At 32.1% G+C, this 24,159-nt stretch overlaps 1 protein-coding gene and 1 long non-coding RNA gene across 2 annotated transcripts in view; one reads left to right on the top strand and one right to left on the bottom strand.

Moving 5' to 3' along the window:
- Positions 1-24,159, bottom strand: part of LOC116772972 (uncharacterized) — a 45,089-nt gene that overhangs the window by 4,966 nt on the left and 15,964 nt on the right. Inside the window, exons 3-7 of the mRNA XM_032665311.2 lie at positions 20,109-20,156; positions 16,038-16,111; positions 8,837-9,042; positions 2,325-2,352; positions 2,112-2,196 (exon numbers count right to left, since the gene is read on the bottom strand). Coding sequence (XP_032521202.1) covers positions 2,112-2,196; positions 2,325-2,352; positions 8,837-9,042; positions 16,038-16,111; positions 20,109-20,156 — 441 coding nt within the window. The remainder of the gene's footprint in view (positions 1-2,111; positions 2,197-2,324; positions 2,353-8,836; positions 9,043-16,037; positions 16,112-20,108; positions 20,157-24,159) is intronic.
- Positions 15,010-15,405, top strand: LOC116772973 (uncharacterized). Its single transcript, XR_004353679.2, has 2 exons — positions 15,010-15,091; positions 15,275-15,405. It is a non-coding gene; the product is annotated as an uncharacterized LOC116772973 (long non-coding RNA).

The following is a 24,159-nucleotide window of genomic DNA, read 5'->3' as shown; positions in this document are numbered from 1 at the left end:
CTCGTTACATGATCCAGTAAGAGCTCGTTATCCCTGCCAGTAATTGACGAGACCACAGAGTAGTGTCGTTAAGACAGCAATTACATAATAACGAATATAATTTTTTTAATGTAATATATGTTGGTTACCATGAAAATTTTAATATTAGAGATATTAATAATTTTAAGATTAATGTATTGAAGTGGCGTTTTGATATTGCAAAGTTACTTAAACTATTTACGAATGTTCGTATGAATTTTATAAATAGTAAGAGAAGGAAATCTAACAACTAGACGAAATCACAAAAAAAATGGAATAGGATGGCTTCGGAATTTCAAATATCCTCTGGGTGCCTGCATATTTTCTTTCTAGCTTGTGAAACTGTCTTTTGTTTGAGAAAACGAAGTGTTTATTTTTTGGTAACACTTCAAATCATTATATTGTTACGTTTTATTTTATCCAACGTACTTTTCAAACATCTACCCTCTAAAACCTAAATAGACGACTTTTGCAAAACATTTTTCTTAAAGCAACTTTCAACTTTAATCGGTTAAGGGAAGCAATTCTTGATTTCGGATATTCCAAGTTTATATTTTTCATAAATATGGAATTAATAAACAAATTAAGTATGTTTTCTCTATATTAAGTAAAATCAATTTATTATTTTTATATTCTGTATTATGCGAGGCGAACTAATCATACTATGGGATGTCTTCGCGTTTGAGTATTGACCATACTATTCATTAATCGGGTTCCTAATTATATTACATCTCATTTAATTGTTGTTGATAAAACACTTTATTATGGAAGAGATTTTCTCGATAGTGTAGTTAACAATACATAATATAAAATTGATTTATTACGTAGTTTGTATGTGTGAATATTTCCAACAGCCTTTAGGAGTATCTATGTTGGTACGTTATGTATATTCAATAATTTTATGTGTGCTATGTATATTAATAAATTGATCTTAAAATCGATACTTGTACTAATATCTGATAATAAATAACATAGTAATTTAACGGTATAAACAATTTTATTAAATCCCAAATAGTTTTGCAGGCCATAAAATTTTATTCTAGACTTATTAAGAGATAAGAAGTAAATCGGACAAGTCAAAGATGAAACATTATAGATTATGAACACTAATGTCATGTAGATTTATTTAATTGCCAACCATTATTCGTAAGGCAGTGGTCATCTGGGCCAGCTTAATCTATCTCGCAGCCTCAAACGGCCGTATCTAATAAGATCATTAAGGGCAAGTTTCTGTGGTGGTCCTCGTTATAATTAAGGTTTAGGAGACATCTGCTCAGACGCACAGCCTTACGTGCATTAATTATGATTATCAAGTTATGAATAATTTTGGGCTTGTGAATAAATTTCGTCGTTTAATTAAGATTCCGCGTACCTGACTTACTATACTTGGAGCTCCTACTCCGTGTGATTAATGTATTACATAAGTGAATGTGTAAGTTAATTAACTTAATGTAACAACCGAAGCGGTCTTGAGCCGATTTGTTTATTTGAAAATGAATGTATTTAATTGGACATAAGGTCGGCTTTGAGAAAAGGAAGTCTTTATGGGAATTGTTTCATTAAGAAGGGTTGGATAGCAAGTTAGTTTTATTTAAAGCTATTCTAACCAGTTAATATCAATGAGATTAATAAATATTATTTTATATGGGTACGGATTAATGAATTTAGTTAAATAGTTCACTAACACTAAAGATTATTTAATAATGTATCGTCTTAATAATAACTAATATTATTTTCATTCATCGTGTGTTTTAAAAATATTCTGTTTTTTCTTTATTTTCATTTTGATTCTAACCAGCTAATAAAAAAAGCTGTAGGCTTACCCCAAGTTTGCATCGTGGCATTACTTAAAGGGCGGAACAGGTTTCAATTAATAAAACTTCCCATTTTGCAGTATTGACCTAAGTTATTGAATGAGAAACGTATAACGATCCGTATGGAGTGTAATGAGAAACTTGTGCTAAGCCCACTGAAGTAATTGAAGGGCTCACGGAATGTAACGACAAAGCTATGTACAAATTCATTGTGTTTCAAATATAAGCCTTTTAATAGTCTTTCTTATGGTGAATCCTTTAATGTGTTGGACTACTTACGCCTGACCCTTACGGTGGGTCGTTTGAAGGCTGTACGGAGGTACGGCATCGACATCACCAGCTCGATGTGAGGAGGTGGAGGCAGCTGGAAGACATGTACACAGGCTAAGTATACCTCAGAGAGTTTACAACACCTTGATAGGCTATTATTTAAATTTGCCTTATTGATATTTATCTGAATAAAATTTAAAATAATGTTATTTAAGTACTTACTGTTTTTGAAATAGCGCTCATCCATTCCCTTTGTAAGCGATGTATAGAGTTTAAATAAAGAATTAGTAGGTATAAATGAATTTTGGGTTTTTTGAACATGTTTACCTAAAAACTATAGTGTATAATTTTTTTACAAGCGTTTAGAAAACCTGTATATAAAATTTTATAAAATCATAACTTCTGAGTAAATAAAATTATAGCCTTATGTACTATTATAAGTTGAGTTTAACTTGTGTATTTATGAATCATCAGCAGATATATTTTTGCACTAAACATTTATTAACAAAAATTTACTTTAACAACGTTTATTATAAATGAAACTAATATTTTTCGCATTATCCTACGCGTCCTATTATCCGAAATACGCGTAGTATAATCCGAAATACGCGTAGTATAATCCGAAAAATATTAGTTTCATTTAAATGAATACTCACGAAAGTCTTAGGTTTATATAATGTTTATTATAATTTTGAATATAATAAATATATATAAAATAAGGCTGTCTATGAACTTATATGCGGAGGCTTTTATTCAGCGATGATCTGACTACGGCTGATGATGATGTTCTGCGTGTTATAATTATTATTTTTTATTGATTTCTTTAAAATTTTTAACACCAGTAATTCTTTGTACATGACATAAAAGAAACAAAAAATATATATTTTGGTTAAATTATCTAAAACTTGTAAATAATATAACGCAGGACGTACAAGAGCCTCCTTATAACAAGTTTGCATTTAATCAGATTACATACAAAGCGTTTATATTTTTCTGACCATAAACATAAAATGTTACGTACGCGCAACATATTAAACAATAACAGAACATCGCCGGGGCAACATCGTTGTATGGATAAAATATCATATTGAGAGTGTCGTTGCTGGCTCCGCGGAACGAGCACCAAGCCTTGTGAACCAGAAGATTCCTGTTACCACCCAAGCTATGGAATGGTATTGCTATCCTAACATCGGGGCAATCATGTAGTCTTAGGTATAGGTTATAAGTTTTAATATGTAATTCTTATAATATTATACATATAAGTAAGTTTCGTAGTTTTCCTGGAACCTCTGGTTCCCATCCCATATCAATCACACGTGATCCTATCAACGTCAGTTTATAAATCGAAACTTGAAACGTGATGTTTTTAGAGTGTTGATTCAAACTTCTCTTAAAAGTACTGGTAAGTCATTTTATTGAAACTGTGGTAAGTCGAACAATGTTTTATGATATTATTAGTTTTATGATGAATAATTTTATGATAAATATTTTCCATTGACAACAATAATTTATGTGATTTTATTAAACTGTCCTTAGAATTGTTAAGAAATTATGAATTATTAAATGTTTTTACTTAAAATATCAGTGTTTTAAAATTCTACGGAGAGCGGTCTACTTGTCTGGTCGATTTCCGTAATGGCCGTCCAAAGACGTCTTTAAATTCAATAAATTTGAAATGCTCTTTCATTTCCGCCCCATTTTCGACATTCGAGACTTTTAAAATTAAAATATTATGTAATATATACGCCAGAGCTAATAATGACTGTGTTTGTATAATACTGGGCTCCATTTATCCGAGGTCTTCTAGCATCAAAACTAATTTTTAATTATTATCATACATTTATTGTTAATACAACTTTAATATGACTCATATAAAAACATTATCAACAAGTGAGAGAAATTTAATTGAAAATCAGGCACGTTGATCAAAACATTTCGTTTTTTTTTTCATTTGACGATTATTTTTAAATCAATAGTTTGTGTGTGTGTACAACCCAATAGCGCAGCTAATCGAAATTTTTTTTTGCCAAAATAATATCTGCGTAGCGTTAACGTAAACGTTTCTTATATATTATAGCCTGGTTGTAATAAAATACAAATTAAAATTAGTGAAAATATGGTCAAGAAATAAAAACAGCATGAAAAGAAAGCGGAATATATAAAATATATAATTCCATATAATGTTTAACCTTTTATTTTATTGTTAAAACCCATTTCAAACAGACGTATCTCTAATAAACGTGAGAGAGACCCATAAAGTTATAACTTGTAACAGCTTTTATCACGAAAGTGTTTTATGAGTGGACCTCATAAGTACACACTGACGCAACGATATACATAGTCTACAGATGTAAAAAATAAGTTATATATATGAAAATTACATTTTTTATATATTAGCAACATAAATAATACGGTATTTGATAACTTGTTGGCAAAATCACATTCACAATACAATTGATTAAAAAGAAACTTTTGAGTTAACCTCAAAAGGTTTCTATAACATTATACATACCATTATTAAATTATCTTTTCCTATGGATAGTGTTAAAACGTGATTTTTTAAAACGTATTTTTACATATTGAGCTGAAATTCTTGTGGAGTCACATCGGCTCCTATTTAAATAAGAACAATGAATCAATCGATCGTTGCAATAAATTTTTTGACTAAATTGTTTTTTATCATTTTTTGTGACAGATTATAATCAATGTAAGGTCAACTTCAATCATAGCCAGTAGCCATAAACAAAATATTCCACGATTCCAATGCGTACGAAGCCAAAGCATAAAAAATAATTACTTTATTCACAAAAAAGTCAGGCTTCTGTTCTGCGAGAAACATTTTTTTTGTTAAAATAAAGTACCGAATAGAGTTCTCAGCGATGAAAGTAGTAGTTTACCATAATAATGTACAACAAGGATTCTAGAGGCTTAAGTCTGGTATTAATATGCTAGGACTTGCTATAGCGACGCTGCAGATACGTAATGGAATAGAATTATAGGCTGTAATGTCTTATTTCCGTTCAAATGCTCTCAACATAATTAGTCTTTACTCGCCCGATAGACCCTGAATTTGGCAAAATTGTCGTGAGAACAGCGAGGTCTTAGCATTCATGTAGAAGAAATGAATTCTCGAGCGGAACGAAAAATGTTCAGGCAAGTGGAACAGCGAGCGAAACCATGAATTTTATGAAGTAAAGGTAACGTCTAACGTCAACAGCGACGATGATAATTTGGTAAGTAAATCCTGTAATGGACTTAAATCCTACGTTTTCTTTAATCGTTTAGTAGACATATCCGGCATTAAATTTCACTCAGGTAACTATATTATTCTTCTTCAGTTTAAAAAGAGAACTGGACCTTTGCTAACAATAAAACCGAAAATTCTTTGCATAGCATTCAGCCGGCGAACCGTGAAACAATATCAAATAAAACAATATGGCATAAATTTAATTATAGAATGCAAGTTCCATTGAGAAAACTCCAACTACAGCTGCAAGTGTTCATTATTTCTTTAAATTATTTACAGTCCTTCACGGTGTCGGGTATTTCGCAGTCTAACAATGTTAAAGTTTCATGTTATTTATCGTTCGCGTCGAGCGTTGAAACCGCCCAATTTGTCAGCGCCCTTAATTTTATACCGTCCGAACGCCCCGTCACTCGACAACCTGATCGTGGTAGCAACGTCTAATATAAAATTTGAAAAAATAATAGATTAGCATTACATAAAAATCATTGGTGAAATTAATTTTTAAATAGGTTTAATGGAATTAAAATGTATATAGTTTTTATATTTTAATTATCTTATTTAAATAAACATGAATATTATCGTATACATTCTTTTAAGTAAATAGTTAGCTTGAATTCCATATAACTTAGTTTTGTTGATAGAATTCAAACTATATAATCATGTCTCCGTCTAATTTATTGTTAACAAGTGGACAAATAATAGTTATGAATGTTATTTTTATTTGCGTGGAGAACACACAAATATACATTTTTCCCCACTACCCAGTTCGCTTGTTGTGGGCAACATTTATTTATTACCTAATTTGTCTTAATCGTGAATACAAGGCAAGATAGTAACATTATGTAACTAAACTAATACACGCCCACATTAAATAGTACTGAAGCAATAACATTAAATGAAACTGATATTTGTAACAGATTACACAATAAGGGCACCTTATCCCGATTCCATCAATGATGGATTGCTTTTCCTTAAATAAAGCGTTCGAATGGATCCAAGTCGTTGTGCGGTAATCTACTATACGTTGCACACGGCCTTATGGGAATTACATATGTATGTTATGAGAATAAATGTAAAATAACTTAACGATCTACAAAATAATAACAAGCAAACATTAGAACTTGAAGTCGTCTCAATGTTGTGAGATACAATTAATAAAGACATCCGTGAGCAAAGTCGGTTTGAAAAGCTTGTTATAAATAATGAGGCAGGATCGCGTTACCGAGGAAGATACGAAGAATAATGCCGGCAATTTGAAACGAGGAGGCGGTGTGAAAGACTTTTTTGAGATGATAAATAAGTATAATGTTCTTGTGGGCCGTGAAGTGGCATTACGAGGACGGCGAAGGGATTATTAGGTACACGTAGTGTTTATTGTACAATGATAGACAACAGCTAAAGTTTGATTACGTCTGGCTTTTTGAACTGTATCCATTGTATATTTTATGATCTTATGTTGTCAAAGAGAATAGAAATAAATATCATTATATATGTATAACTTACAAGATATATTCCTTGCTTGCTTTATATTGTTTATTAGAGTTAAAGTAATTTAATGTAATGCTATGGATAATTTAAATATTGTCAAAGTTTTTACACAGCGTTAATTAAAATTCATATTCCGTAAAAGGAAAGATAGAGGCTTTGTAATCAATAAGCCGGTCCGAATCAAGTCAAATTGTAGCAATACTTTCTGTTAGCTCAATTAAATAAAATAATAATATTTCACTAACACAGTAATCATCACGACATTCAGCGTAAGATTCTAATGATATGACATCGAAAGTATGATGATATGTGAGGATACACAAGTTAAGCTATAAACAGATACGTGAACGAAAAATAAATGTTATTTACCGATAACATGTATGGGAAGGGGTAAAGTTGTAGGACATAATAAGTATTTTGTTTAAGAAATAAATGTTTATTGGTAGGAAATTAAATAGCTTAAAGTCTCAAAGGCGTTATAACTTCATCCGGATAGACAATAAAGATCATTCTCATGAGACCGTAACCTTTAACTGCTACTGTAGTCCCGGTCTGTTCCGAGTCCTCGGGGCGAACTATTCCGATTATATGTTACATCAAGTTCCGCATGTGGTCAATATACATGTATATTGTTCTTAGTTTTCCGTTTCATATTTTATAAAGCTACAAGCATTCAGGATTAGGCTTTTTATATTTTAATTAGCTATACCCAAGACTTTGTGCACGTGGAATAGACTTTAGGCAGAGTTTTTTTATAAACCGTTTGTTTGTTTTTGTTTTGTTAACAGAATTATTTTAACATAAAAAATCTTTACAATAAATGCTTCTCTATGTACGATATTAGAGGTATGGCCATTCGGCACCACAGCAAACAGCTAGGATTGCTAACACGGGACAAAGCCACAAGCTTCATATAGACCTATCTTTTTCCTATAATTTCGTCTATGTACAGACGGCGATCCGTAACATTTTTATTACATGCGTAGTTTTAGATAATGAACAAGTATTTTTAAATTTTTCAAAAGAATTATTTTTTTGAATTCAATTAAAATTTATAGGATCGAAGAATTACATTTATTTGCTGTAGTGAAAAGTGAAAAGCTGGCTGTTGTTTGTTTTATATAAAATTTGCTTGTAAAATACAATCAAAAATTTATACATATCGAAAATATGTCGAATAAAGTCTTTTGTTACACCCCAAACAAAAAAAAAAGTATGAATAAAAATTGTTAATGTAAGTTATCGAAAACAAAACACATAGCAATAGTTTTTATAAAAAGAAAATCAGCTTTGGAAATGTGAAACTGGGAAAAACATCCTCGCCCAACACTGAATTATGAACTTTACTACCTAACCATAAGGACGACAATACAGCAAAATTTATAAACATTATTGAGGTTGGCTGAAAGAAGCATGAATAGCGATAAAAACAAGACGAGAAACAAACAAGTTAAAATTTATGACGATACAGATAAAATATTAAACTATATACAATAGAATTATCTCAATAACGTCTATCGAATTACCCTTACTTGAATGTGGAGTTCTTTCTCGAAATGCTAATGGAATCCATTGTCAGCTCATACTGAATGCATCGCATGCATTAATTCAAATATTCAAGAAACTTCACAAGAAACTTATACTCGCGTTTGAAAATATCCGCTCTGATACCGTAAAAATCGGAGAGTTGCAAATATTTAGGGTTTCGTTTTATTCCTTTTTTGAATATATATTAAAAATAGTTTGTTGAATATATACAAGCATTACAGCAATTCGATAACATCGCAAGTTATTTTTGTGTTAAATGTAAAAGTTCTTACATGTTATTACAAAATGGCGACAATGGCTGAAGGAGAGCGCAGAGATATATTCTAAGATATTTAAAAATATCATGAATGCAATGTACATGGAATAAATTATGTTGAAATTTATTTTTTTATATTTTATGATGTCATTATCAAAGTAGTGAATTTTTTAATGGCTTGGTACTAATTGTCACCTCATTTCAGAGTCGGATTTGGCAAGCATCCAGACTACGTGGCCAGGGTTTCTTCGCGAGCCGAGAGCCATGAGCTGCGACAACTTGGTCCCAGGGGGTAGAGGTGGTCTCTTGGGAACTTGGCCGGTCCAGCTGGAGATGGCCAGCATTTCTGGACTTTCCTTTACCAGGTGTTTCTGGGTCGCCATGCATTTGCCTGAAGCATCCTGACAAAAGAACAAAATTTTATACGAATATTTATTATGCGTGCAGTGGGCAACTGATTTGAAAAACGAACGAATTTAAAGTTTTAGTCTTTGGGCTTTAGTCGTGACTGGAGCAAATATTAGTTTTATCGGGGAAGGACAACACATAAGTATATTCAATAGTTAACCTTAGCTTTATATATAATGACTATCCTTACTATGTATAATGCAACGCTGCATTTGCTAAGGAGTGTCACGTTAATTTTAATTATGGGGTTTTCCAATAGGGACGCTTGAACTTTGACAGCTGATTGCGGCCATGTTGTTTGAGTGACAGCTGTCAAATGCAGTGTGTTATATTCATTCCGTCCTCCCAAACCACCATGGCAGGTTACAGTGTCGAGCAGTACGTGCAAATCATAAAATTGTTTTATGAAAATGGGTCTTCAGTTCGAGCAACGTTCCGCGCACTTCGCCCGTTTTACGGTCGCGATGATCGTCCTGCCGAGTCGACTATCCGTCGATTGGTGGACAAATTCGAGTCAACCGGGTCAGTTAACAATCAGCTGGTTCCCGTGCGTCAACGTAACGCGAGATCTGCCGAGAATATCGCCGCTGTGCGCGACAGTGTCCTCGAAAACCCGCGGCAGTCAATTCCGCGTCGCGCACAGGAACTCGGCCTTTCGCAGACGACAACTTGGCGAATTTTGCGTTGTGACTTGAGCCTGCACCCGTACAAGATCCAGCTGACCCAAGAGCTCAAGGTTAATGACCATAGACAGCGCCGTGTGTTCGCTGACTGGGCATTAGAGCAGTTGGAAGTTGACGCCGATTTTGGCAAAAAAATCATCTTCAGCGACGAGGCGCATTTTTGGATGAATGGCTATGTCAACAAGCAAAATTGCCGTATTTGGGACGAGACCAATCCACACGAGGTTCACCAAGTGGCAATGCACCCGCAGAAAGTGACTTTTTGGTGCGGATTTTGGGCCGGAGGCGTGATTGGTCCGTATTTTTTCGAAAACGATAATGGTGTGGCCGTCACCGTCAATGGTGAGCGATACCGGTCGATGATAACCAACTTCTTTTGGCCTGAAATCGAGAATATGGATCTGGACAACATGTGGTTTCAACAGGACGGCGCTACGTGCCACACAGCACACGCTACGATGGAAGTTCTGCACGAGCAATTTCTGGACATGGTCATCTCGCGCGGAGGCGACGTGAACTGGCCACCGAGATCGTGCGATTTGACCCCGCTGGACTTTTTCTTGTGGGGTTTTCTTAAGTCGCAGGTCTATGCCAACAAGCCGCAAACCACCGATGCCCTCAAAGTCAACATACGCCACGCCATCGATCAAATACAGCCCGATTTGTGCGCCAGAGTCATCGAAAATTGGACCTTTCGTGTGCGCGCCACCAACCGAAGCCGTGGCGGTCATTTGAATGATGTCATATTCCATACATAATGGGGTCGATAGACCTTCCAAATAAAAAAAAAATTTCGCAAATATCTTTCCTACATGTATTTTTTTTTTTGCATTTCAAAGATCAAGCGCCCTTAATGGAAAACCCTATATAACAGTATGTTCACATGTTTTCATACACACGCTACCTACGCAGCGTTTCCAATTCCTCATTTAATAATTTACGGAATGGAAAACTGCAAACGCTCAATATTAGGGCAAAGACCCAAACTTGTACTAAGTCCACGGGTGAACTATGGTGTATATATATATTATATTCATAACACAGTCGTCTCATAGTTCAGTACCTAAAGACCCTCGTTGCTCTGAAGCTGGGCGTTATTGTAGAACTTCAAAAACTGTTTAATTACGAAACTTTATTTCCTTGCTGCAATGTCTTCATATTATTTTAATGACGTCATTCCTAAAGCTCGTTAACTTGCATATTATTTGAAAGTGGGTTTTAGAAATACATGAGTCATTTGAATTAATGATTTCTCTGGATTTCGATGCTATGGACTTTTATGTTTTCTTTTGCACAACAATTACTTTATATATATATATATATATTTCGTTTTATTTTCGAGATAAAAGCTTCTGTACCTTTCTATTAATTAAACTCGTGCTTATTGAGTTTCGTCTTGTTTTTAATATAAAGAGTAAATTATGGAATGTTAGATTTCCTGTCATTGAATCACAATCAGATAGACAAAAAATGGAACAATGAGATTACTCGAACAGAGACTATAGTTTAGAAAAATAAGTAGTGTTGCAAGAAGTTACTTTAGGGAAACTATTATAAAAAAATCTCAATTTGGATGAAGAGCTCCTGATAACTGATTGGAGAGACAGAACGTAGGGAGTAATAGAAGTATAACCTAATTTTGTTTTAATAATCTTGAAATATTTTCTTTTTCTGAGTAAGAAAAAATCTTGTTATTATAATATACATATGCAGTTACGCCCCGGACCTGGTCCGCATTTTATGTTTTATTTAAAATTCAACTAAATTATATATAAATACGATTATATCTTCACTCAACCAAACATAGACGTTGTGATGACGGTGATGTACCTAAATAATTATATATATATATAACTAAACATATCACAACATTATAACGAAATGCCAGCGTTTATGCTGGCATTTCTTTTCCAGTCTAATTCAGTTATTAAAAAAAAAAAAAACACATTTATTTAGACTTCTATTACCTTAGTTCGCGTTTTGCGTTTTTTTTGACCTGTTGTAATTGTTAAGGTTTTGTACATTAAACACTGGGGTCGTTAGTAAAAACATTATACTTTTTATGCGACAAACTCAAACGAATAAGTTTGTAATGAAGACAGGTTTTTCATTCAAACAAAAATCTTTAATTTTTCGGCAGAACCGTGATTAATAGCCTGTTATAATACTTAAAATACTTTCGTACACTATACAATTACCATTATATTGAGATGACTTTTTTTTACAACTCTATTTATGTAGGTACGTAAAATTTTTTTCATACATTTTTATCACTTGAATTAAAGATTACACTTACGTCTTATACTAAAAGCAATCACTTATTGTGACTACACGTCTCAAGAAACATTTTATTTCACTTCCGCTTATATATTGTAAACTCATACACTCTTTTCTAAATGTTATAGCCTAAAATTTTAATAATGTTGATAACTATCTTGTTTTTTAGAATAATATCCGATATTATAGCTATCAATACGAATAAAGAAACAAAGAAGAGTGATTAGGAAGTAGGAACAGTGAACTATAATTTATATAATGGACATATTTTATGTCGAAAACAGCCAAAAATATTGTTTTATAAGTTGTAAGTTAGCAATTTTTATATAACAATAACACAGCTTAGATTTTTTGCGTCATAATCGAATATAAAGATTTCTATTGTTTGTCTGATTTAAATATTTCGTTTAAATTTTATTACCCAATAAAGAAGTAAGAAGGCGGGTAAATAAGTTTTTCGTAGTATGTACAACAGCGATGCAGTTAGTTCAGTAACTGATCGTTTCTCCCACTCCACCCTCCACCAGTTCAGATACAGATAAAGGTTATTCTTTTATGTTTCCTCATAAAATTTATAATAGTAATTGAACTATTACATGCGGTAACAACTTTTAACTTGGACTGTAACTTGTTCTGAAGTTATAACAACTTTTTCGGCCATCATTTCCGAGCTCGCTTAGTCTTCAGTCTGTGATTTCTGATATTGGAATCAGAGATTTATGGGCGAGGGATAATAATATGTGGATCTCCTATGAACGTTTGTTATTTATGTGTGATGTAAGATAATAGTTCCATAAAAGTATCGTAAAATTATTTCATTCAATAGAGTTATTGATCGAGGGACATCAGCATTTTTAGTACTCGATGATATAAATCACAAAGTTTCTCAAGATAACTATCACAAACAGTGGTATTAAGTAAATTTTTCTTCTCTCTCTCTCTTTATATATATATATATATATATATATATGTATATATATAACTGTTATTTTTAAATAGTAGAAAAAGGTTCAATATCAAAACTATTAAAAAAACGGCGTAGTTTTTAATTTTTATAATTAGATGACAGAATTCACACCCAGATCTTTTAAAATTTTAAACTATTATAATCAAAAAAATCCCTATCTATTTCAATTTACCGCAAACGTTAAGTTAAATTTTTAACTTGCATTCAAATATAAGTAAATAATGATGATATTTTAAATGGATTTAATTTTTGGATTTAACTACAATATAAAAAGATTCAGAATAGATAAGATTTCCGACCACCATACAGGTTTATTGTCATCATATCTAATATTATGTTATCTATAGTTAAGAACGTTATTCCTACAGCTATAGATACAATTCCGGTAGCAATGGCAACCGTCACTGAGTTTCCAATTTACAAACTTTTGAACTTTTGACATTAACAAACACAAAATAAGAAACAATTTCCTCCGAGAAGTTAGTTCTGACGCAAGATCAGAAACACATTCAATAAAATGTATATTCTATATCTTGGAAGGTAGCAAAAATATTTTAAAAGTATTTTTTAAGTGAAACTTTTGTTTATTAAAGAATCTAATATTTTGTTTTTTAATAGTCTAGTAATGAGTCTCTAATCTTTCTTCTTATAATAAAAAAGGTATGTTGTCTTTGTGTATTCTATTTTCTGAGTTCGCTTCATTTTTGTATCATTATTATGTTGAGTATATGATAATGGCGTCTGGCTGGGACTTGCCCGTCCCTCATCTGGTTTAAGTTTTTTCCCACATCTACTTGACAACTCGGAGCACTACAATATATTTAATATTGTTTCTATATTTTATTTCAATATCTATCTTAAATACTTCGACGATTATTTTTAAGTTACCGAACACAAAACGACAAAACATCGCCATTTTTTAAACGCAAAATAATCGAAAAACAGTTATTGCTTAAATGACATTGATTTTATTGCATTTAATAATAAAAAAACTCGTTCATAAAAGTCGTGAACAGTACATTTGTTTCAAAATATAAAGTGTATAAGATTATTTATATAAACACTTCGTATATTAAAGTAGAAACTAATACCCTTCGTCTACAGACTTCCAATTCCACTTCATTGAGTATCACACAAATCGAAAAAAGCCTTCAATTCAAGCGACAGCGATGTCTCACAGACGTTTACAGAATATGTGATGGATTCTGTTAACCGTAAACAAAATCTGAATGAATTCAACCGAAATGTATGTATTTATTAATATTATATTTATCTTATGCAAGGCTTGTTAATAAAGTTTTTAAGAAGTTCTAAGTTTTATTATTAAAAATAAAATGTATAACTCAATTAGAATTCATTCAGCTTTGAATAGTTGTTTGAAAAGAACTTCACTTTAACATCGTTATAGAAATAAAATTAATATTTAAATTCTTCGCTGTCGCTGTTTCGTATGCACGGGTAGGAATTATTGTATTTCTCTTTAACTTAAAAAATAGATTTTAAATATATCATATAATTGTTTCTAAAGAAAATAAGCTTTATGATATTTTCCAAATGAATTGACAACTATAACTTGTCACTGGTAACACATTATTCGGAATTAACGAGGACATTAAAATAAACGACACTATTTTGTAATATTTACTGCATGAATATTCTTTCTTTGGATTTATCATTGTATGAAAGAAATATACAGAGCCTGCTTACAGCCAATACAAACAATATTTAATTAAACAAATGAACACGTAACCTACTAGCGTATTCCGCTAAATGTTTCGTACCCATGGGTCGGAGTGTGGAAGTTTCTCAATCAAGAAATCGAAAACCATCGCAAGTCACGAGCACCTACGTCTGGTTTTATCGAGTGTATGATTTTGTTTTCGTCTTAATACAATCATGATGAAATTCTAGGAGGAAAATATAGCGTTGATTTGTACTTCATAAAGTAATATATTTTCGTTATATGAGACGGTTATAGTTGTTGTACATAAAGTATAAACTCGTTCGTTTCAGTCTGTATAGTAGTAGTCGTGTTCACTAGCAATGTCATGCATTATTAGTAGCAAGGATGAATCACGCATACTATATGAGTGACACCGACAGGGCGTATTGAGGGTGATATATAATATTATTACAACTGGTTCATACGACTGTTATCGATCGCATCAAATGAAAGATACTCGGAGACATCATCAGTTCAAGTCTATCGGATTGAATGAAAGCGTCGAGACTCTTCGCCGGTGATGAATAGTCTTTGAATTCAATTATTGTAAAGATTAGCCTTTTTCTGTTCCATAGACACCTGTCTCAGGGATTGACGAGCGGCCGTCTTTAATGGGTTTTGGATAGCCTCATTATAATGATAATTAGAAAATATTTCAAGTGTTATAAGTCCTATAATATATTAATATAAAAAATATTTTTTTGTATGTACGTTAATTTTTCCATATCTTCTTTGTGGTGACATCTTAAGTAGTAGTTTGGATAATCGTACATAAATAAATTTGGTACATTTTTATTACTTGCTCTAAAATATGTTACGTGTATTTCATAAATTTCACATAATAAAAAAATCTTTTTGTTATAAAAAAAAAAAACCGGACGACGGTATTTCAAGTTCGCTGTTTATTTTTTCAAACACAATTAAAAGATAATTTTTAATTAATTTGTTTTAATAAAGGGTTATCAAAGATGGCAAAATTCTTGGATAAACAGATATAAATGAAATTCTTGAGTAATAAATAATACAAACAAAATATAATGTAACTTTTAGTTTAAGGTATTTTGAAAGTGGTAAAAAAATATCACTTTTTTTACAGTTTGCTATAACACGTCCGGGTGAAAAAACCACATCTTTTCAATTTCAATACTAAATAATACGTCATTAATATTTAAGAAATCTTAAAATATGTACCTACCAATAAGTAATATGTCAAACTTAACGCGTCTAACAATACTTTGCAACGAGTGGAATGTTAGTTAAACACTGTCCAGCCGAATTTAAAAAACGGATATTTTTTTGGAAATTAGGTCAATGTGCAGAAACACATAAAGCGCTAACCTTGAACCAGGCCATGGTGGAGTCGTCGTAGAGCACCACCCACTCCTCAGACCACGTGTTCCACAAGTATTTACCTGGAACAAAATGGTTAATACAAAATAAGCTACCTAACAGTTTATATATTATGAACGACTTGAACCGATTCAAGATTAAAACACAGACTATTCCTTATGAGAGTTAAAAAGTAATATAATAAAAAAAATTGCTTGAAATATTACAAACTTTACCGAAACATATTTTGGGTTTAAATTTGAGTTTTTTTTTATTCTAATTCGACTCTCATGAGAAGAAACGAAACGTTCATTTTTGATTAAAAATGTATTTTTAATTTAAATACTTATTTTGTCATCTTCCCATTTATTGCAACTAAGACATATTCTTAGATCTGATTAAACAAACAGACAGGCATAGTTTGTTGTTGGAATCAATTATTATTTTGTATATATTTTCTCATTTTATTTAGAGTCTTGGCAACAAAGCTCCAAAAAACCTTTGTTCACGAAGTACAGGACATATATCAGTTATAAAAATTACATGTTGTTTATTATACTTTAAATAAACAAATAAATTAGCGTTCCCAATGTCCGGTAGAGAACGTGATCTTTGAAAAATCTCCGCGTCCTTAGATTAATTTTATACTAACAGATTAAATCTTGTCTCCTGATTTTATTTTCGATTCCTCTGTAAATATTGTATGTTATCTTCTTAATTACTTTACTATTCTTATGAATAAAAATAATAATGTTGATGTGTTTCATACTATAAATTGCTTCAAGATTAAAATAAAGCAAAAAGATACCTAAGGGTAGATCTTAAGGGACCATTTTTGCAAAACCCATAACATTTAAAGATTTCGCTATTATTATGGAATATTATATTAATTAATACTTTAAAAGATGAGAGCGTGATTTACATATAAATACATACATATTTTTCATTATGGTTTGATTTAATTTTTCTTCTCTTTTTAATATAAGAATGTATAAAGAATCAAAATTAGATTATTCTTTTTTTAATTGAAGAAACAATTATAATTTATGAACAGATTAACAACAAAATGCATTTTAATAATAGGATTAGATACTTGGAAGTCACTCTTTCAATGTCAATATACGGCCCTCCAACTGAAGTTTCATAACGATCAGCTTGTACTATTGAAGTCGATATTCAAGTTAGATATTTTATCAACATCATCAATACGAGTTTTATAGTCTATACTAACTATTATTAAATGTAAATGTACTAAGGACAAGGCTTAAACAGAAGCAAAGAACAACAAACAAATCTATTTGATGAAAACATTTTGAAAATATCAACGGCACTACATCTATCTCTATGAATAAACCAATCACGTAATTGCAAAGATGGGATCTCGTTTATAACCACCAATCAGATGCTGTATCATGTTTACAGATATTAATATTTGTTGGTGACGGCAAATATTAATTACTAACTGCTACCCGCAGCTTCATCCAGGTACCCAGATGCTATGGTTGAATAATTAACATAGATCGTTAGTTTATTATTTGATATATCTTGAGACATTTAAAACTTTTATAAAAAATGTTCTGGTGAGTAAAGAAATATTTTTTTTAATCCTCAAACACAGAATACTATCTGAATTACGAAACGTTTGTACGTTTAGTATTTCCTTGAATATTTTCGCGAATGCTCTATTTGTTGGCCGTCACGCGATGGCATCAAATATCAGTGGGATTTCAATCTAAGTGAGACGACAAAAAATATCACAGGAGCTATCAAAATGATGCGGAAAACTTCGAGAATAGTCTTCTCAAAGACTGTATTCTTACTGTTTTATTCAATTGTATACATTGAAAAGTAGAAAAGTTGTTGAATGAGCAAAATAAGCGGATATTATTTTTAAAAATAATATCGTATTTATAAGAAATATATTACGAAATGATTTCAAAGCAAATAATTCAATTATCGTTTTTGGGAAAGATTTAAATCCGGCTTCGATGTACTAACGATCCAGAGAAATATACCTAATAATATAAATCTCACAAAGGCGAATGGATTATCGGTTACATATAAAATATACGAACTTGATGAATGTCTGCCAACGGAGGGAAATACGAGATTGTACCAATATAAAATGGGTCCATACCAACGACTCGAAGGTTACGGAGACATTATTAAATATGATGAATATGAAATAAATTGTGTGTATGTGTATATGCTACTAACTCTTAAAATGGTCTCCTATAATCTATTAAGATTTTCCTCTTCAACATTTTGTCTCAATCTATAGTAGGAGTGCGTAATCCGACACTATTTATGGAAATATTCCATTGACAGGAGACAACAAAGAAACAGATGAGATGGATGTGAGGAAATGAAAAAGTTTTATAATAAAAATATTCTTATACATAGAACTATTCACAACGAGGTTTGAGAAGAGCCAATTAAAAAGACTATAGCAGAGTAGCAATTATATTTTTTGGTCTAGGGAAAAAAATGCCCTTCCATTACTATCTAGGTAGCTTGGGTTCCCGTATGACGGTTTTCTAATCCCACTACAGTAAAAAACTTATCATTGTATACATATATTATTCTGACAGCCAATAATAAACTTTAACAACGTTTGTGATACTTATATATTTCTTCTGATATAAACATGTAATACTTTATATTTTTATATATTTAACAAAATAACATTTTTTTTAATAACTTATGTATCGACTTTGTATACGACCACTGTAAATAATATAAATTCTTATAAGTCGTGTCATTGATTTTTGAATATGGAATACATGAGATTGATAACTCATTCTAGAAGAGTGTGAATGATTCGCGGCTGTATTGAAGATCCCTTAGATAGCTGTTTAAAATGCTATGCGTTGTCGGAAGATGTAGGTCACTGTAGAAGCTGTTGTTATGTAGGAACTAGGGCACTCCTACACCTACCTGTACGTGTTTTGTGAAAGGTCTATGGACATGACGCTATGCAAGTCAAATCTGACATCCATACCTTGTGTTGATTGTTGTCTACGACTGACAAAAGTTATTGGGAACGTAATGTTGTTCTGTTGCTTGTTGCTTTGCACATAAAAAGACACCATAACTCATGTGACTACATTATTTATGAGTACTTTGTGCTTTGATAGTATTGGTTTTAATCCTATAGCCTTAACGTTATTTCAAAATTCTTACCTATTAATAAATATAACATACAAACATTAAGAAGTTTCTTTTAATTCAACTTCATCAATTAGCAGTTTTGTCTAGTTTAGATATGAGGTAACGAAAGCTATTTATATTTATTTAATATATGTTATAATGATAAAAATAAAGGAAAAGAAAAAAGGTTGTAAATGCAACAAAATCACATTAATTAACAGGGACCTGACAAATATTTTGTCCAGGTTATTTCAATACCATATAAAAATTATATACATTTTATTTTAAATAGCTGTAATATCTTTTGATTTTTCAAATAAATCAATATTTTGCCGTATTTCAAATATAATAACATTTTTAATTTAATATTTTGGTGCTCTTCTGATTATTGGCGAGAAGGTATTAAGCGTATTTCATTGTTAAGATGAAATATATAACAGTTACAGGCTTTCAGATCAAATGAACTTGAATTATTAATATAATCAATTTCATAACGTTTCTATCGCGAGTGTAGACCTTTATTCTTGGAAGATTCAGGTTAGGAGATCAACCGGTCTTTTGTCTAAAATTAGCTGGTTTTGTGACAGTCTGTTTGAGGCTTTATAGAATCTGAACTGGGTTGATACCTGACATAATCTTTGTCATTTAAATTAGATTGTCTGTTTGTTCAGCTGGACCCAGAATATATTTCAAATGATTATTGTTTGCAACGTTAATAAATTTTCCTTAAGTTAAAAAAAAATGTACGTGAATGAAAACTGAAGTATACAAAAATACTGTGATCAAATTAGGAAAGTTATTTTGAATTTTATGAAAATTTTCAAACAAATATATAGTTGTATGCGTGTGTGTGTGTGTGTATATACATATATTATACATATTAAAAACAATATAATAAAAGTCTTTATACTGAGAATGAACTCAACTTACGTTTGTATCGAAGCATGTAGCCTCCTTTAATCTGTGTAGCGCCATGTTCTGTAATAAAAACAAGTTTGTATTAAAAACCATGTAAACTACGAACGATAAATATATATTTTTTCCTACAGCTTAAACTTATACTATAGTCAAGATTTAACCTATAATTTAAACTATATTTTTTCATAAATAAAACTAAAAGTTTATGGTTTCTCAAATAACAATAAAGTCAAAAACGATAGATAAACGACAAATTACCGCTCGTTCTATTTAAAGTTTTCCCATTTGTACGACTGCGTTCTATTACACTTGTTCTCTTAAACAAACAGTGACAGAGGAAAGTTCCTTCAACGACATTTTTAAACGAAATTCAGTCAGCGTTTTAAAATTTTAGATTTCTCTTTTCAGAAATGTACAGTTCAATGAACTGTGACTAATAAGGGAACAAATATAATTCCCGGATATACTGTTTGGTAAATTCATAAAATTCGAACATCTTTTCGAAACTTAAATGTTAATTCTAAATACAATTCATGAACAACATATTTGATATATTATAAAGTATTTTCTATTGCATGATCTTTTGGAAAAATTTGTATGCTTAGCACAAATCTGATTCGTCACACTAAAAACGAAGCGTATTCCGTTTTTCGTTGAATAGCCTACGTTTATACTATAATTTGAGAAGATTTAAGAAAAAGCAACGACTTGCAATGGCTACGACCCCTTCGTATGTATTGTGACGAAGAAAATTTGCAGTAATCATATAGTTGACGTGTGACCATATAAACAAAACTCCGGCCATTATTATTTAGTGTAAACAGTATTTTTGAAACAAACGTACAAAACTCGACAAAGATTCATCAACTGAAAATACAAGGGTTAACTTAATTGAACAGGGAAAGGTTAAATTAAAAGGAAAATTTTAACAAAGAAATAATTTTCCAAATAGAAGACAGGTAGGTGTGTTATGATAACAATATTTCCTTTACTTATATTTTATTACAAGTCAAATAACAACAGAACCCATTAAAAATGTATGCAAAAATTATTTAAAAATCACGATTGTTCATTTTTATAAAGAGTTTCAAATGAGAAAATGAATAGTTACGTGTCTGAATCGAACTGAAAAAATACAAATTACCCCGGGGTAATCGTTAACAATGAAACAGACTTTACCCACTTTTTATATGGGTGTGAATGTAGATTACCCTGAAACAGAATGAACAATCACACAAAAAGTACTCTTTTGTTCTCGCCTCACATTATATGGGGTAGCTTTTGTACTATCGCCTAGAAGTTTTGATGTGTATTATGCTTTTTATTTAATTTTTTATTCTTTTAACAGTTTTTCTCTTACAAGAAAATGATTTGCTCTTGCAATATTAAAACTGACGTTGTACATTATTTCTAGAGCCAGTAAGAAAAATATGAGGAAAGCAGCATTTTCAAATAAATTTATAAACAAATAAGTATGGAGTATTTATAGGGTTTTCCAATAGGGACGCTTGAACTTTGACAGCTGATTGCAGCCATGTTGTTTGAGTGACAGCTGTCAAATGCAGTGTGTTATATTCATTCCGTCCTCCCAAACCACCATGGCAGGTTACAGTGTCGAGCAGCACGTGCAAATCATAAAATTGTTTTATGAAAATGGGTCTTCAGTTCGAGCAACGTTCCGCGCACTTCGCCCGTTTTACGGTCGCGATGATCGTCCTGCCGAGTCGACTATCCGTCGATTGGTGGACAAATTCGAGTCAACCGGGTCAGTTAACAATCAGCCGGTTCCCGTGCGTCAACGTAACGCGAGATCTGCCGAGAATATCGCCGCTGTGCGCGACAGTGTCCTCGAAAACCCGCGGCAGTCAATTCCGCGTCGGGCACAGGAACTCGGCCTTTCGCAGACGACAACTTGGCGAATTTTGCGTTGTGACTTGAGCCTGCACCCGTACAAGATCCAGCTGACCCAAGAGCTCAAGGTTAATGACCATAGACAGCGCCGTGTGTTCGCTGACTGGGCATTAGAGCAGTTGGAAGTTGACGCCGATTTTGGCAAAAAAATCATCTTCAGCGACGAGGCGTATTTTTGGATGAATGGCTATGTCAACAAGCAAAATTGCCGTATTTGGGACGAGACCAATCCACACGAGGTTCACCAAGTGGCAATGCACCCGCAGAAAGTGACTGTTTGGTGCGGATTTTGGGCCGGAGGCGTGATTGGTCCGTATTTTTTCGAAAACGATAATGGTGTGGCCGTCACCGTCAATGGTGAGCGATACCGGTCGATGATAACCAACTTCTTTTGGCCTGAAATCGAGAATATGGATCTGGACAACATGTGGTTTCAACAGGACGGCGCTACGTGCCACACAGCACACGCTACGATGGAAGTTCTGCACGAGCAGTTTCTGGACATGGTCATCTCGCGCGGAGGCGACGTGAACTGGCCACCGAGATCGTGCGATTTGACCCCGCTGGACTTTTTCTTGTGGGGTTTTCTTAAGTCGCAGGTCTACGCCAACAAGCCGCAAACCACCGATGCCCTCAAAGTCAACATACGCCACGCCATCGATCAAATACAGCCCGATTTGTGCGCCAGAGTCATCGAAAATTGGACCTTTCGTGTGCGCGCCACCAACCGAAGCCGTGGCGGTCATTTGAATGATGTCATATTCCATACATAACCTTCCAAATAAAAAAAAAAATTTCGCAAATATCTTTCCTACATGTATTTTTTTTTGCATTTCAAAGATCAAGCGCCCTTAATGGAAAACCCTATATATTCATGTTTCTACATTTTAAATCTCCATATTATTACCTAGTGCAGGTCAATTGACTTGTAATTAAAAAGTCCTTTATCTACAAACCTCCTTTTAAGCTCACTTTCCTCTCACCACTTTGTTTTTTTGTATTTAACGTTTCGAAGATTGAAATAAAAATCCTATAAGAGAAGGGTTAAAAGGGATCCGTTAAAAAGTAGGGAAAAATATATGTACTTAAGATGTATTCATAATTAAATATATATATGTAAGCTTCCAGTATCTATTTTATAATAACATTTTAATAAGAAAATACATAAAGATGGGCATACATTATAGTACTTCAAATAAATTAAAAACAATGTTTTTATTTAGAAGATCTAAAAGTAGATTGTATTGCCACGGAACTTTAGTGGCCTTCGCTTGAGAAACACACATTATTTATTTTATGGTTAAATTTAATAACCAAAAAATTTATGGAAGATAAGGAAGAGTTACGTAATATAAACAGGAATAAACTAGTAAAAAGAAATAGATTAAATCTAAAAGCATGTATTTAGCCAAAGTTTAATTTAGCCAAGCCATACGGGTTTGTCGGAGAAGATTTTATTCAGCAAACACTTGAAACTAGTGTAGGTATCTTTGTTTGGTAGCCAGTGGAATATTACCACGAACAAGTCCCTGCAAGCTGTGTCATAAGATGAATTCGGAATAACTACTAGGCTGTTCTGGAGAGAGGCTCTAAAGGTGTCTGTGGACCGGCTGTGCAGGATATTGGTTTTATGCTAATATAATGTAATAAACCTGCGCTAGACGTTCCGATACGAAGGAGTTGTCGGCTCTCATATTATCGTACGGCTGCTAGCGATTCAGCTCTCTCTATTGTTTGAATGACCTTTGAGATACATACATACATATATATATATATATATATTGTATTTATATAAGAACAGTGTTGACTTATAAACTTTTATTCGATCATTTAATTTTTTTTTATTATATATCATATATATAATCCAATAGACTACAATGTTATGTTCACTTTCAAATAGGAATTTGATGAAATCAATACTTTATACCTTTGTGAGTAAAAATATTAAATATTTAAATAAGCAAATAAATCTGTTTAATATTTATTACGTGAAAATTTAACATGTGACACTAGGATACACTAATGTCGTGTAAATATGAGTAAATCGCACTTAGTAAATGATTATTAACATTACTTATTATAACAAATTTGTTTTATATAATAGATACACCCAAAAAATTTGTTGGTGTAATTTATTTTTGTTATCTACGAG

The sequence above is a fragment of the Danaus plexippus genome (genome assembly GCF_018135715.1).
Source record: "Danaus plexippus chromosome 18 unlocalized genomic scaffold, MEX_DaPlex mxdp_35, whole genome shotgun sequence".
Taxonomy (NCBI): domain Eukaryota; kingdom Metazoa; phylum Arthropoda; class Insecta; order Lepidoptera; family Nymphalidae; genus Danaus; species Danaus plexippus.
This window is presented reverse-complemented; position numbering and strand designations above follow the sequence as displayed.